General features: G+C 43.8%; 1 protein-coding gene across 1 annotated transcript in view; it reads left to right on the top strand.

The window, feature by feature from the left end:
* Positions 1-3,079: 3,079 nt before the first annotated feature.
* sema4c (sema domain, immunoglobulin domain (Ig), transmembrane domain (TM) and short cytoplasmic domain, (semaphorin) 4C) overlaps positions 3,080-16,281 on the top strand; it is a gene marked incomplete at its 5' end in the record, with an annotated part of 47,254 nt that continues 34,052 nt past the window's right edge. Inside the window, one exon of the mRNA XM_083902113.1 lies at positions 3,080-3,191. Within this exon, the coding sequence (XP_083758239.1) occupies positions 3,080-3,191 (112 nt within the window). The remainder of the gene's footprint in view (positions 3,192-16,281) is intronic.

Below are 16,281 nucleotides of genomic sequence, written 5' to 3'. Positions count from 1 at the left end.
TGGATTGAATCGTCGGCTTTCCGTCTGTCAAATAATCGATTTCAAAATTACTGTTGTTTTTGCACTTGGGGCAAAATGCATTTCTGATCGGCTGCTATGTAAAAGCAGTTCATCCAGTTTCTGGTTTTTTTTGTTTTTTTTGCTTCAGTGCTTTTGTTCAGTGCTTATGCTCCACGTATTTCGAGCAAACTCCCAGAGAATTGCAGGTCTGCTGCAACTGTCAGTTCTTTTAAATCAAGGCTAAAGTCTTTTCTGTTTGCCCCTGACTTATAAAATTGAAATTCTTTCATATCTGTCTCAATAATCTTGAAGTTAGCCTGTGTTCTGTCTCAACTTTGTTCAACCTTGTTGGGTATGGAGATAAAAGCTCACTGTTTGATTGTGTGTCTGCATGTTGATTGTTATGAGGATATTCGATACTCATGAGAATACGTCCGCAACCGTCCTTTGTAGCATTTCGGTTGAAGTTCAGTCACTGGTTAAGGTTACACAGCCATGCAGATATATTTGGTTTCATGTGCTGAGGTTTTAATATACACATTATCTCTGAGATTCATCTCTCAATAGAAGTGAACAGATTTTTTTTCTGCTTGTGGCATCAACAGCATTTAGAGATGACAGTTTAATTTAAGTGTCTTCATTTTCCACGCAGGGTTTCACAGACCACACCAGGAGTTGTTGCAAGAAACGCTTTCATCTGACAATAGTCTCGATGTGAAAACACTGGGAAGAATGTTTGTGTTGCTATGTTACACTGCTAAGGGCTTATGAGATTATATAACAGTGTATGTAATCTGCTTTCCGGTGGCGTTATCAGCCAGAGAGTCTTATCGCTCAAGTCCTCTTTCCTAATTTTTCACGCTGCCTCTTTACATGTGTTGAAACCAGTAGAACACCCTGAATATCTTGGATAAGAGGCTGTCTGAGAAGCTCCATGTTTGGGCTAGTAGTCACTGCACTTAGAACATGGATGCAGCCTGAGGGCGTGGCCACATGAACAGGTACTATAACCATTAGACACACAGGATGTTTGCAATAGAGTATTGGCTCAATATCGGTATCCGGTATTGACCCATATTGGCTTAAAAATGTATTATTGGCAAGTACGCCAAGATCGGACCAATGACTAAAACAATAGGCTGCGACCTCGTTAGCTTTCTTCTCCAGATATACTCTTTAATGTCTATTTATTTTGCACAATGAAAAAAAAATCTGCATTTGCTACGTCATGAGTGTGAAAAATAATGACACAAGAGGCTACATGACCTTTGCTCTTGGGGGCAGGGAAAAACTTAGATATTGATGTTGGTTATTGATCATCAGCCCAAGCATATCGGATATCGACAAAAGGTCCAATATGGTGCATATCTAGTTAACATGGCATTAGAAAACTCTGAGTTTGATTCTGTTTGTCTGACTAAAACCTCTAAGACAGGGGTTCTAAAAGTTTTGATACCTGAAGGCCAATTTAGGAACCCAACATTGGACTGAGGGCCACCAAAAGAAAAAAAACCCAGAAAGAAATCCAATTTGTAAACATTTTAATGCCCAGATTGCAGTTCTACAGTTTACACTTATTGGTCTGTAGCCAGTAATGTCCAATAAACATTTAATAAGCTTAGTTGCTCCTGGATTAACTGTAATTCATTGCGGGCCGCCATTGGCTCGCGGGCCGCACTTTGAGAACCAATGCTTTTGAAAAACATGTAAATATTAGTCCAACTGAAATTGAACGCTCAATTGAAAGTTGGACAAACAAACTCAGACGATGTGATTTTGTACTGACGAGGAGACTGACTTTATGCCCTGCGTGCTCAAACTATTGAATATTTCACGGTACATGGTTGACAGGAATACTCAAGATTGCGCTTGACATGCTAACAACTAGCCGCCAGCTAAAGCGGAAACCGATGTTAGCGGTCAGCGTAGATTGGACACACTTCATTCAATAAATCGATTCCCTGCTAGTGCATGTAAACTGGGTCAAGAACAGTCGTCCAGAGTGTCTCCCGGTGGTTGGACTATAAGGTTATAAAACATGCAAGTAAATAAAAATACATGTATTTATGTTGACTGATACATACTGCTATGCATAGGCTTGTGGCTGAATGAGGTTGACATTAGTGAGCGTGGAGGTTTGACAGCACATTTTGGCTGACAACCAACTCCATTATTAACAGCTGTCCAATACACGACGGGCTGTACGGCGACGCTCTGTGTTCACCTTATGACACAGAGTTCATACAAAACGATGAGACGGTGTAAGATATACAGTCGTTCCTCACAAGGTGTATCACTGTGTGTAAACAATATTTTAATGTGAAAATCTTCACATCTCACCCCGTGCCTCAGTGTCACCTGCAGCACGGTAACAAGTCAATCATCCCGTGCTGTTATTGCACCGTAATGCCACTCTGCAGATGCACACTTGACATGTTCATTAGGTTTAAACTAATTCATTTGGAATTGGATTGTCCTTGCCTCGACATTCATTTCCCAACACATTGGTGTTTGATGCGTTGCCAGCGCCAATTAACTTTGATAACTCGGCCCCAGTTTAATATACTGCTGCTGAATTGGCTTGACAAGAGTGCAGCGATAAGCTATTTCTGAGCTTTTTGACTCGCGATAGCTGATTATCGCTCAGTCTGAGGGAGGGACGGGGAGAACTTTTCCTGTATAACCCCTAAGGCCAAAAGTCATTAAAATGTTTGCTTTGTTTTTGTTGGCAGACGCATACACTGATTATAGCAATGTCCTCGCTGGCCCTGTTGATTTGCACTGCGAGTCGTCTCTCGATTACGACGACTATAGTCAATGTAAAAGTACACGTTCTCAAAGTATGGGGATTTATCTGTCGGTACAGCTGTTTTTTGTTTTTTTTTATATATTTGCACATTGTAAACACTGTGTCTGATTAACAAACAAAGTCAATAAAGCTGACATGTTGCTTTTTCCCTCTCTGTCCGTTTCTGGTAGGCTGCCTGGAGCGTTGCCGCTCTCTCGAGTCCCTCTGATCGTCTGATCGATCGGGCCGATCCGTCACTCCGCATCTGTGCTGACGAACGGGGGGGTCGACATGGGATCCATGGGCGGGACCAAGGTCTTGCTCTTGCTGATGCTGGTCGGATGGGAGGCGGCGACGTCTCTCAACTGGAACCCAGTCCCGCGCAAGACTGTTCGGTACCAGGGTGAGTGAGTTTAAGAGGTCCTTGAAGTCACAGCGACACAAAATAATACGTTTCCCCATAAGCTGTGAACCTCTATCAAAGCCGTACAATGTGTTGTGAGGACAAGTAGCTCAGTAAAGTGTGTTTTAAAGTGCACCAAAGTTGATCCCTGGTAACATTGTTGGCTTTGCTGTGATGAGCAGAGCTGATGAGTCAGATTTAATTGCAGAGGCCTGATCCAAAAACCAATACTTATAAAAGAAAAAAAAAAGTATTCCATTACAACTGTCAGAGAGGGTTTTCCCATTATTTCAGAGTTTTATTGAGGCCCATATTGACCCCCAGTAAAACAATTCATCCGTCTAATTCCAGCACTCTACTGTATTTGCACTCTTTATCTTTATCCCGGCTCAGCTTTCTTTTACTCAACAATGCCAATTGTTGCAAGCTGCGAAAGAGTCTCTTTTAATTCATCAAAGTGGAAGTGTTATATTTTCTCCCCTGCGGATTATAGAAATACCATAATAAGAGCGGGAGCATATGGAGAAAAAGCGATATTTTCTCACCTCTCCGTGTCACCTATCCCGCCTTTCATCCCATATTAATCATTCTCTTCTTTCTTTTCACCTTTTTATCCGTCGCCTCCCCTTTTTTCGCTTTGTATGCCGTGACTCATCGTGTGAACCTGAAATGCTCTTATGGCGTTTTTTTGCACAAAAGAGCTCCGGTTTCAGAGAATGCCGTGTGGTGTGGGGATATTTCAAAGGCTGTTTTCCCATACCGCTATCACCCCCTCCCCCTCTCTCCTTCTCTTTTCCTTTTTTACCCCCTCCACACAGCCCTTTTTTCTTCCCTCCATGCTATAGGCATCACTTCTGCTGTGCTGGTATGTCAGGACAGAGAGCAGAGGAACAAACGATTGACAGGTTGTCAATAGTATTCTGGTGAAATGCTTCAGTGTGATAATGCGAAGCCAGTGTTGGCAGAGAGCAGCTCAGACCTCTGCTGCACTCGGGCCAGCACTCTGTTGCAGAGAGAAAACTCCAGAGAGGGCAAACGGGGACAGTCACACACACATGGTCTTATATGGAAAGAAGAAGAAGGAAAAAAAAAAAGTCTGCAACTAAAATGGCTCTGGTTCTCCGTATTGTTCTGAAAACAGGTGATCAAATTTTCCCTTTCGTGACAAATGAATGTCCTCTCACCATCAGTCAGTGTTGGAAATGTTACTTTTAAAAAGTAATTAGCTGCAGTTACTTCTCCCAAAAAGTAACTGAATTAGTTTCTGAGTTAGGAGACAAAGTAACTATTGTGTTACTTTCAAGTACATTTTAAATGCTTTAACAGAGCTTAAAGGAGTCATAATGGGTTATACCCTATTTCTCCAAGTTAACCTAGTTCCCTGGTGTCCTAATGAACATGTCTGTGAGGGGTCGTACCTATGTTCCCCGGGTCCTATGTCCACTTTGTATGTGACAGGGGAACATGGGACCCTTTTTTTGAAAAAGGGTAGGGTTAGGTTTAGGGTTAGAGAAAGGGTCCTATGTTCCCCGGTCACATACAAAGCGGGGAACATAGGACCCGGGGAACATAGGTACGGTCCCGTCTGTGACATGCTTTGGTCAAAATAGCTTAAGGATGAAGCACCACAGCAGTTCAATCACCCTGCCAAAACAGCCCTGTTCAGAACGCTTTGGGTTAGTAGTATCTCTTTAGGTCCACCTTAAAAAAAGTAAAACGAAACTTAAAGGGACAATGTGTAGTATTCCACTTTTTTATACATATTATGTGCTCCTGCATTGTCTAGTCGCTGTATAATAGTTTTTGTTTCATTTTCGTAGTGTTTCAAAAAGTCATGTAAAATAACATGGTCGCGGGCCGCGGTTGCATTGCCACTGTTGGCAGCGAGACGCCATGTTTCTACCGGAGCCTGTAAGGACAAACGTGAGAGAACAAATCAAGCGTCTCTTTACTTGTAGCGGAAGTCCCGCCTCCTCTCTCTCCGCTTCGTCTGCTACGGCCGCGGTAGCTCCGCCCTCTCCCTCGCCTCACGAACCTCATCTGCTGAAACGGAGAAAGACGACGAGGACGACATTTGACCGGCTGAGGATACCGTAGCGCTCAGGGAAGGGAGGGGGTGAGCAGAGGAGCAGTTCTTTGTTGTAAATTTCAGCCTCTCCTCTAGATGGCACTATAAACTACTTACTTCACCTTTAAGGGACAGGAAATGACATCAGCAACAGTAGGTAGCATTTGGAAAAGTGATAATTAGCAGGCTCTAGCAGGCACATTGCCATCATCTATAACATGTATCCAGGCATGTTGCCTTTCCATGACAACTGACCGGAAAAAGACATGCGTGACGTCACGTTTACGTTAAAATGAGGCTCTAAAGTAATGCTAATCTTTAAAAACATAGGCGCACCTACATAGTACACAGGTACGATGGTTATTTGACCACAAGTTAGTGTCCTGCTAGTGATGCATTTCTTTTCTCCACAAAACATCAGAGAAATAAAAATAATAATATAAGTGTGGTCACAAAACGCAGGAGAAAAGAGATGACCTCACTTGCATCGCATTGATTCGAGTGTGACACTTGAGTGCCGAAAGATTCTTGGCTCAAATTGATTTACATTCGGAGCAAGTGGGATTTTCGTACCTGTTGACAGCGTTCTCCACTCGGTTAGAGAGAAATGAGATTTTCAGGCCCAGTCCTGGAGTAAACTGACTTATATGGATGGATTCTTGCTACGCTGCTGAGGAGGAGATAGCAGAGAGAGACGAAATGGAAAAACAAAGCTGCAGAAAAAGGGGGGGAGGGATGGATTGGATGGAGGGGGGGGGGAGAAATGAAAAGAGTGAGCGGGGGGGAGAGATATAGTGGAGAAAAAAAGAGTGAGAGTGCAGTCACTAACTGCCTTAAAAGGTCAGAAAGTATCTTCAGACAAATGACAGATAGAAAAGAAAGCAATCAAACACACTTTTTTTTGTCATGCAGACACTACACACACGTGTGTGTGTGTGTTTCTGTGTGTGTGTGTGTGTGTGTGTGTGTGTGTGTGTGAGCTGCTTTTGTATGCAGCGTGAGTTTTCAAGCGCAGACCAGAAGATGGGCATTAAAGTCAAGACGAGTAAGAAAATGTGGGAGCTCAGAGAGGGCGTGTGTGTTTATACCTGCGTGTGTGTAGAGAGAGAGAGACAGAGTGTGTGTGAGGGTGTGTGTAGCTGTGAGTCTGTCTATCTAATCCCCTTTTGTTTATATGTGTGTGTGAGTGTGTGTCCTGCTTAGGCTGGCAGTCTGAGGGATTTGGAGCTGGAGGGAGTGCAGGAGGTGTGTGTGTGTGTGCGTGTGTGTGTTTGTGTGTGTGTGTGTGTGTGTGTGTGTGTGTGTGTGTGTGTGTGTGTGTGTGTGTGTGTGTGTGTGTGTGTGTGTGTGTGTGTGTGTGTGTGTGTGTGTGTGTGTGTGTGTGTGTGTGTGTGTGTGTGAGCGAGAGAGAGAGATGGGTGGGTTAGAGAGATGACTACAAAGATAATATCTACTACTCCCCTCCCTCCACCCATCCATCCAACAACAGCACTGCCTCTGCCGCCCAACAATTACATGAGGCTTACAGGAGGTTGCAAAAGAAAACAAACTCTCCCTCCTGCCTCTCTTTTTCTCTCTCTCTCTCTCTCTGTGTGTCTGTCAGTCAGCATATTTTACATGAATCTGAACTAAACTAAATTTCTAATTCCTATCAAATCACAACAATCTGAGAATCTGAACTCCCTCGAGATGTGCAGTTTGACCACCATGATGCCGAGTCAGACGTCACCTGCAAACAGACTCTTATTGGGCAATTAAGACCATTAACTCATCAGGAAAATGTTTACTGAGGACAATGTCGCCCTCTGGTAGCTATTAAAGGTGAAGTAAGTAGTTTATTGTGCCATCTAGAGGAGAGGCTGAAATTTACAACAAAGAACTGCTGGTGTCAGCAGATGAGGTTCGTGAGGCGAGGGAGAGGGCGAGCTACCGCGGCCGTAGCAGACGTAGCGGAGAGAGCGGAGGCGGGACTTCCGCTACAAGTAAAGCGACGCTTGATTTGTTCTCTCGCGTTCGTCCTTACAGGCTCCCGTAGAAACATGGCATCGTGGCAACGCAGTAGCGGCCAGCGACCATGTTATTTTACATGACTTTTTGAAACACTACGAAAATGAAACAAAGAATATTATACAGCGACTAGACAATGCAGGAGCACATAATATGTATAAAAAAAAGTGGATTTTGGGTTATATAAACCCATAAATACTACACATTGTCCCTTTAAATACATACTTGCTTCCAGGTTTTCCTCATCCGTCAAATCTGTGCACGGACACTGTAACTGCCTCTTCTTCTCTTAACCCGTGGAAATCCCATGTCGGCATTTAAGAATCGTAGTCTGTTGTTATTCCGCGCCCACATTCTCGTCCCATTTGTGGAGCGAGGGGAGTGAAAAAAAAAAAAAAACCTCATCTGGCTCCTAATGAGACACTTTATGTACACACATTATGTATAGTCCTCGTAGAGCCACTAATGAGTGCTGTAAATGTACGCGCGATTCATTTTTCTCTCCCATTCTCCCATTGTTGTCGCTGACGTGGAGCATGCATCTCGATTTTCGCTCCACTTTTATGTGGGTCATGTTTTATATTTGGCTGTTTTCGCTGTTAAAGTTTGTCTCATCCAAACACTTTTGCTTGATGTTAAAGGATGAGGCCGATTGCGCTCGACAAATCCCATTAAAGCGCTAAAATTTGCAGTGATTTTGATGCGTGATGCGTTTACTGCCGTCTGACTTACCTGCCTCGTGTGAGCCTCAGCACCATGGTTCCTACTGGGGAAATAATTCTGCAACTGCAGGTCATAAATACATCTTTTTCCCTTTCTCTCCGTCTTTGTCCCTCCGGCCCTCGGCCTGCTGCCGCCACGTGTCTCCTCTTCCTGTATCTGTCATTTCAAATTAAAAGCCCTCTGCAGAGCGGTGTAATTGCGACTCCGCGACATTGCAGCGGCAGCTATAATTCTGCAGCAGTGGAGCCGCCGCTGCGAAATGTATGTTCTAAAAACACTGCAGTGTGGTAATTGGAAACAACCAAGCTCGATTACACAGAGGAGCAACATTCCGCATATCAGACCTGTTTCTCGGGGAAATCTCATTGTTGTGAGTCCCAAGTGTGAGTGTGAAATAATGGATTAGTGTTGACATGCACACTAATGTGTTTTAGGCAGGCGCTCACTCTGCTCCAGGATTTTTGGAGATGTGGTGAAAACACTGCTGCCCCCAGTTTAGCCTGTGTTTTAGCCTGGATGAGAGGAAACTGACACTTTTAAAAACAGTAACGCGAACACCTGTGTTTGCTTTTTGATTGGGGTTTAAGCACTCGGTCAGGTCATCCAACGTCGCTCAGAAAAAGTCAGCTGCTGTCAGGAAAGCGTCAGCGGACAGACACACGGACGCACTTGCAAATATGACCAACAGAGGCCGCCAGAGGCTTGTTTGCGTGAATGGGGTGAAGTCTGCCTTCTCCGATTGCCTTGTTCTTTTTTTGGAATGAAAATACAGCGGTGACAACATGGAAATGTGTCACGTTTTACGTGGATCAGACACGTGGCCAAACCAGGAAGTCATGATGCTACGTCGTGATTACACGTAGCATCAATTATACAGGATAGGAAAGTAATCAATCAGTGCTGTATGGGATCAGAGTTTACGGATTGGCATGTTTACAGGGCACTTTTTTTTGTTGTTCCGATCAGGTTTTTATTCGGATTACTTGTGTCCATGTAAACATGGCTAAGGAATTCTCATCAGTACACTTTTAGAAATAAAAGTGCTAAGTAGAACCATATAAGGTTCTTTCGGCTTGTCCTCATAGGAGAACCCTTTTGGAGGGTTCCACCAAGAACCCTTTTAAAACCCTTTATTCAGGAAAGGGGTTTTAAAGGGTTCTCTGGATCAAAATGGTTCTTACTGGAACCATTAGTGTTACCAAGAACCCTTGAAAAATCCTTTATTCGGGAAAGGGTTTTTCAGAAGCAAATGGTTCCAGGTAGAACCTCAGCCCTTGTAGAAGAACCCTTTTGGAACCCTTATTTCTAAGAGTGCAGCTTTTTGGTCCATTCACAGTTGTGTTTAATCCATGTCTGCAACAATACTATGACGCCTGAAGACAAACAGAAGGAACATAGACAGTTTCTGCGTCTTATCCAAAATCTGCACGATTAAGGCCGCATTAGGAAGTGGTTAGCGAGTGAGTTGTGTGCAAATGTTCCTGTAAGGGTTTCCAGTTTCTTTTCTGTTACATGACAAGCAGAGGCTTTTTGCACCTGCAGATCTGGAGAGGTGTTGTATCTAAAGCATATACATGTGTATGTGCCAGAGGACCTTACATTGGTGAACTTGTTGGAGGACAGTTGTGCAGATAAATCCTGTATTTTCTGATGCAACCGCTGCTTACTTGCCCAGGTTTTTTTGTCTCCTGCTCGGTTTATACACACACAAAACACACGCCTTAGCCTCAGCGCTGTGACAGAGACCAGTGAGCCAACGCTGTGACAAGACACAGCAGCTGTGGTTAAACAAAGACGGAATGAAAGAAAAGGACGAGAAGAAATGGAGCACTCAGAAACTTGATACTTTGTTTGAAAATCTAGCCAGCTTTTATGCAGCAAATGAGCCCTGAATCTTTTTTTTCTTTTTCTTTTTTGTTTAAAGCCAAAGCAAATGGATGCCTCTAGATTTAGAAGAAAGATAGAATGAGAAATGGTGGGAGAGCAGGAAACTGGGAAAGGGTTGGGCCTCTGACCTCCAGAAACCTCTTTCTCTCTCTCTTTTTTTTATGTTTCTTTGCCGTATCTCCCCAAACCCTCCAATTACTGTAATGAGTGGTTAAGAGTGAGGCAGAGCAGGAGGCAAGGGAGAGAGAGGCTGTGCGTGACTGGGAGCATAGAAGGAGGGAGGAGATTCATCACCTCTTTTTATCTGCATGGAGTGTCACTCGTCCTCTGACCCCGAGATGATTGGTCAGTGAAGATTAACAGCCGGGACTAGATGTCAAGACCTGGAGAGCTCGGCGTTGTCGTGCTGACTTTGTGAGAGCTGACGTGGATTAAAATGAAAACACAAAACTCGGAGGATGTGCTTACGTAAAGCACCTTCATGCAGCAGCGGTTGAACGCGATGTTTACAGCTATCTGTGCTGGATTCATAAAAAAAAAATATCATCAGTCGTCATGTGAGATTAATGAGACTTGATGAAGTTAAAGTGTACGAGCGTACGCGGAAAACATCGCATGCGTTTAATAAATCCACTCTGAGAGCACACGGTCACCTGGGTTTCTAACATCCAGCATGTGAATCGAGCCACATGTGTGGTTTGTCACATGTGACCTATTTTTCAAGGGAAAATATAAAATCCATGAAATCTCTCCCCCTTCAATCCAGGCTCTGTAATTTGTTTGTTTTTTTAATGTTATTTGTTGACATCCACTACTCGACCTAAGCCTTCAGTAAGTTTAAATATTTTTTTAGTGGAACCATTAGTGTTACCAAGAACCCTTTCTTTGGAAAAGCAAATGGTTCCAGGTAGAACCTCAGCCCTTGTAGAAGGACTATTTTGGGATTCTTATTTCTAAGAGTGTAGCATCGATTATACAGGAGAGGAAAGAAATCAATAACAACTGATTTAGTCTGTTTATTTAAAGGTGCATTATGTAATGAATCTAAAGCAACTGGCCATAAAATCCTCCTAATATGTCACAGAGACTCAGGAATAATGTTCATATAACAAAGTGAACTCACCAACAACAACAGTACAGACAAAATATTTGCATTAAAATATTAAAATATTTTGCAGACTGCAAATCATGTTTATGTTTTGAAATCATGTTTTGGCATGTGGCGCCACCTACCGCCGTCTACCAATCATTGCAGTCAGTAGAGTCTCAGCTGCCCGAGCAACCACGGGTTGCCAGTTACGTCAGAAGACGAAACCTTAAAGACCTCGGTGTTTTGAATTTGAGTGTAGTAACCGTTTTGGCCACATTCTTACATATGGCACCTTTTAAATTGTAAGTCATTTTGCAAGAAGGGAAATTCAAGGTATCCTGTATTGTTATTACAGTGGCTTGTGCGGAACCTAACCTTGTATACGTCTCAATAGTATGTATACATTTTATCACTATAATTCTGGCCTTGAATGCCTTTTCACTTACCCTTTCCTGTGACTGCCCCCAAATCCCTGTAATGGTCGGGTGTGTGTGACTACAGCAGTGTCGTCCTTCACCTCTAAGCTCCGCAGGCTCCTGTCTATCTCCCTACATGTGTGTCATCATCACCACAACACAGCAGACGCAGAAAAAAAAAAAAAAAGGCCCCACTCTTTCCCCAGCTGGGCTGCATCACTGTAGCCATAGTCATACACGACGAACCGTGACTCTGAACGGAAAGAGCTTCACTTGTGGCATCAACCAGCTCTTGATTTGTTCTGCTTGATGTGGATTGCAGTGATGACCCCCCCCCCCCGCCTCCCCCCACCTCACCAGTTCTCTCATCCCCCCACCCCTCTCCTGCTTTCATCTTCCCCGTCGAAAAAACTGCCACACCCCCCCGTGGGTTCACTCGCTCACTGGTTGTGTTAATCTACTTTTACCACTTCCTCTCCTCCCACTCTCCCATCCCTTCATCTAAACCCTCTCCCAACACCGCCGAACGCTGCCGCCGCTCTATCGCCCATGACTGTTTTATCAGTAGCAACAATGGCGAAGCTCTGCAGGAAATACAGAAAACACAAACGCAACAACAAACAACGGACTACACGTCCGAGCCGTGCAGAGATGAGCAATTATTAAGCTCAAACATTTAATTATACTTTCGTCAATATACACATTTTTATTCCAAATAGCATATTGAGTCAGCCATGAGCAAGTCAAGTACGTGATTTACTTTCATGTCACAGTCTGAATAATACGATGAATGTGTTCATTGTTAATTTATTACTGCATTAACCTATATTAGCCTAAAATTCTTACACGCCGTAGGCAAAAGGTACATTTGCAGATCCAGCAAGTAAAGTGATGTATATCTTTCCCCTTTTTTACGCTCTCTCTCTCTCTCTCTCTCTATCTTCGTGCTCTCATTCTGTCTCACACCTGACTCTGCATTGAACTTGTCATCTGCTTAGCAGACAAAGCTCCAGCATCCACAGGGGAGCACGCGTGTGTCTTTGTGCGCTCAGTGTTGTATTTTTTTTGTTTTTTTTTCTAAGAGGGTACCTGTGCGGATGAAGGTGTGACGGAGCTCCTCGCGCACTCTCGGGCAAATCTGCATGTGTGTGTGGGTGCTGCACCAACGTCTCTCCCTTCTCCGTCCGTCCGTCCGTCTGTCTTTCTCTGCCTTTCTCTGCTGTTTTGTCGTCGCTTCAAAGCTCCCACTAAAATAGGCCCTTAATCATAGTTTGGAGTGTGAGTGGCTCGGCGGTTAGACGCTAAAAGCAGAGGCTGGGAGTATTTATAGCAGGGCATGGAAGATGAGGCTGGAGCTCCACTTGAAGGCCGATGGAGGCAGATCACAGAGGCGAGGCCCAGCTCCAGACCTTTTCAGTCGGCCATGAAACAACAGTTGTAGCCCCTCGTCCGTTTCCTCTAACTCTACCTTCTCCTCCGTGCTGCAGCGGAGGTTTTTTTTTGGTATGCACTGGTTTTGGCTCAAGTGCAGGTGTGGCCTGGGGCTGGATGATACAGCGGTGCATCCACAATGCTACCTTTTCATTTGAGAAGCGTGGTTTTTCAGATAAAAACGTCCAAACTACCGTTTTCATCTTTTTTTTTTTTATTGGGAGCAATCTGTGGCCGTACTATAATACAGCTAAAACATAGAGTTCTGCGTATAAAAGTGGATGTGCTTTTAATTCATCGTTTTGTCCTCCGCGTGCGGGTTGCAGGGTTGAACTGAAATGAACAAGCGTTCGCTCTCACATTCACGCTTATGGTGTCCAATGGACTTCTGCATGTTTTTGGACTGTGGGAGGAAATCGGTACTCGGAGAACATGCAGAGTTCATGCAGAAAGGCCCTCGATCAGACCAGGTCATGGACCCATATGTCCACTCAACATCGTTTACAAAACGTACATCACGTCATAGAGAAGCTCTTTTTTCCATAGACTTTCATTCACTTTCTTCGGCTTCACTTTTAAAACTGGAAGCCTACGTTTATATTTATGTATCGTCGTCAGTGACCTAAAAAAAAAAGCATATCACGCTGATTCTGCCCTCTGTAGTTGTTTAGCTTAGATTCATAGCGGGGATTTCTTTAATGAGACGGAGGTAAACGTGAAAAAATACAATAAAATACAGGCCCTGAGTTTGAGTCACAAATGAAGCCTCAGTGTGTTTTTTTATCCCATTTTAGGAGCTCTAAAACACCAGGGTAATGTGGATGACAGGCATATCTGGGGCAGAATTAATGCATTTTTAAGTTAGCGAACAATGAAGTGTGCGTACATGCACAGATGTACGTTAAAGAGGATTCATTTGACGGTTCCTACAACAGAAACATTTCTGTGTTGCTCTTCAGTTTTAGTTCATTAACCACAATTCTGCACACGTCACACGACTCCTGACGGCGTTTCTAAATAATCACATCTCGGCTTGATTTCATTTCAGTGAACCTTTGGTTTCAGTTCATCAACTGGCACAGCGTTGGAAAATCTCCCGCGACAGCTAATCCATCAGTGTGAAGAAGAAGAAGAAAAAAAAATGCGTCACTGCTGCTATTCTCTAAGAAGCTGTAGCATTAGATTTGGCCGCTGAAGTGCCCTTTTTTTTTTTATTGCAGCAGATAAAGAAACAAAAACAAGATTTTTCTTCTGCATTGCATCATCCTCCTGATAATGTTTTGTCTAAAGTTGCATTACTGCCATGGGCGCTGTGCTTGTTTTATGGAAGAATTCTGTCTTGTTGTGCATTTCCAAAGCATCAAGCACTGTACATTACATGTATCTGATCGCTTGAGTTACTAGTTATTCTGAGGATCAATACATGAGGCGTGGCAGTGAGATTAACAGTCGGAAATAAGTTAGCATTATCAGCTTATTCCAGCTCCACATCGCCGTGTCAGCTCTGGAGAAAATGATCCGACTGTACACATTATCAGTCTGTGATGGGTTTGTGTTTCCAGAGACTAATCACGATGGTCTTTGGGCGGTGTTTAGCCCCTACAGGCTTTGCGACAGTGTTGTTTCAAAAGCGTGTCAGAGGGGAACTTGTTTTGGTGGAACATTTTGTTATTTTGTTTTCCATCCTTCCATTTCTACCACTTCATCCGGGGAGGGGGGGAGCTGGAGCCACTCCCAGATGACATAGGACACAGGGTCTCATTTTATTTCTTTTATAATGTATTATTAGTGCTGGACACGTTAACGGCGTCAACGTTAACGCATGAAGCGTTTCCACAACGTTTTTTACGCGACTCTCGATTGTTAAAATGAGTCTCTAAAGCAGGGGTTCTCAAAGTTATGAATACCAGAGGGCCAATTTAGGTACCCAACATTGGACTGAGGGCCACCAAAGGGAAAAAAAACCCAGAAAGAAATCCAATTTGTAAACATTTTAATGCCCAGATTGCAGTTCTACAGTTTACACTTATTGGTCTGTATCCAGTAATGTCCAATAAACATTTAACAAGCTCAGTAGCTCCTGGATTAAAACTATCAACTGTAATTCATTGCGGGCCGCCAGAAATGTTTCTGCGGGCCGCCATTGGCTCCCGGGCCGCACTTTGAGAACCAATGCTCTAAAGTAAGGCTAAACTTTAAAAACAGACGCACACATACGCAGTATGTATTATTATTATTATTTCTGCAGTATCCTATAATTTAGTATTCTATTTAATTCCGTCTCTCTTCTTTTAAGTACTGCTAGCATACCCTGCATGCGGAAGTGACGGTAAGACATTATGCTTACGTGCTGGACCTTTTTATGTGGGCTATTCATGTGTCACTTTCGCGTCAGTCGCGTCGTATGAAAATCAAAAGTGACGCGGTGATGTTTACTCCCGTTTACTCTCAACACCTCTTCATATAAATCCAGGTTTTGAACCCGCTGCTCTATTATTCATTCACAAACACAGATCTAAACGCCTGTCACACTCTCTTTGTCTCGTTTTTATTGCCCTCTTTTATCACGGCCTCACACCCATCTGAAAACACACACACACACACAGAGAGAGCCTGTGAGTGGTCATGCTTTGTAATCAGTGATTATCTATGTTTCCAGTGGTACTGTTGACCTCAGAATTGTGCTCTCCCTTCCCCCCCCCCACCACCCCACCTTGCTATTTTTACTCGTTTCTTTGTATTTATCTCATCAACTGTTGGCTTCACTGCTCTTTAATTTAAAAATCTCTCTCCTCTCCTGGTCCTGAACTGTAGTCGTCAGGCATGAAAGGCCCTCGTACGTTTGTTTCAAACCACCTTTACACACACACAGCGTGCCTTTAATCTGATGGTAAAGTCCTGAAACATTACTAAACCCCTTTACTCACACACTGTACATGCAGACAGAGCAGGACTGATTGTTTTTTTGTTTTTTTTATCCCTGTGTCCAGTACAATGGCACGATTCTGTGTGCTGCCTCACAATAGGTGCATTCAGAGCAGCACGATACAATATGCCTCCTTTTTACACTTCATGCATTTTAATGCCGTCCGCGCTCGTCTTTTCTCCGCGTCTGCCCGAGAGAATGAAAGGCTCCTTATTTGCCAGTTTATCTTTCCCTAAATTCGTTTTCCACACGGCTGAAAAAACATCAGCCCCCCCCCCCACGTTTACACAGAATCCAAACTCCGTCGCCCACAAATATACACACTTGCTCACCGGCGCACAAACACTGTGGTGAACCACATGTGTGGACAGTCTTCTCTCTGTCGAGGAGCAGGTCACAACCCTCTCTCACCCACATGCAACACGTAGCCTCAGGGCTGCCACAGTGTGGCGGCAGATGGTAAGAGCATCCGCCCGTGTCGCTCCTTAATGACGGAGCCGCTGATGACTTCAAACAAGACACTCGGAGCAAAACTTTGCCTC

The sequence above is a fragment of the Microchirus variegatus genome (genome assembly GCF_963457635.1).
Source record: "Microchirus variegatus genome assembly, chromosome: 16".
Taxonomy (NCBI): Eukaryota; Metazoa; Chordata; class Actinopteri; order Pleuronectiformes; family Soleidae; genus Microchirus; species Microchirus variegatus.
Note: the sequence above shows the minus strand (reverse complement) of the source record. Positions and strands in the feature narration are given on the sequence as shown.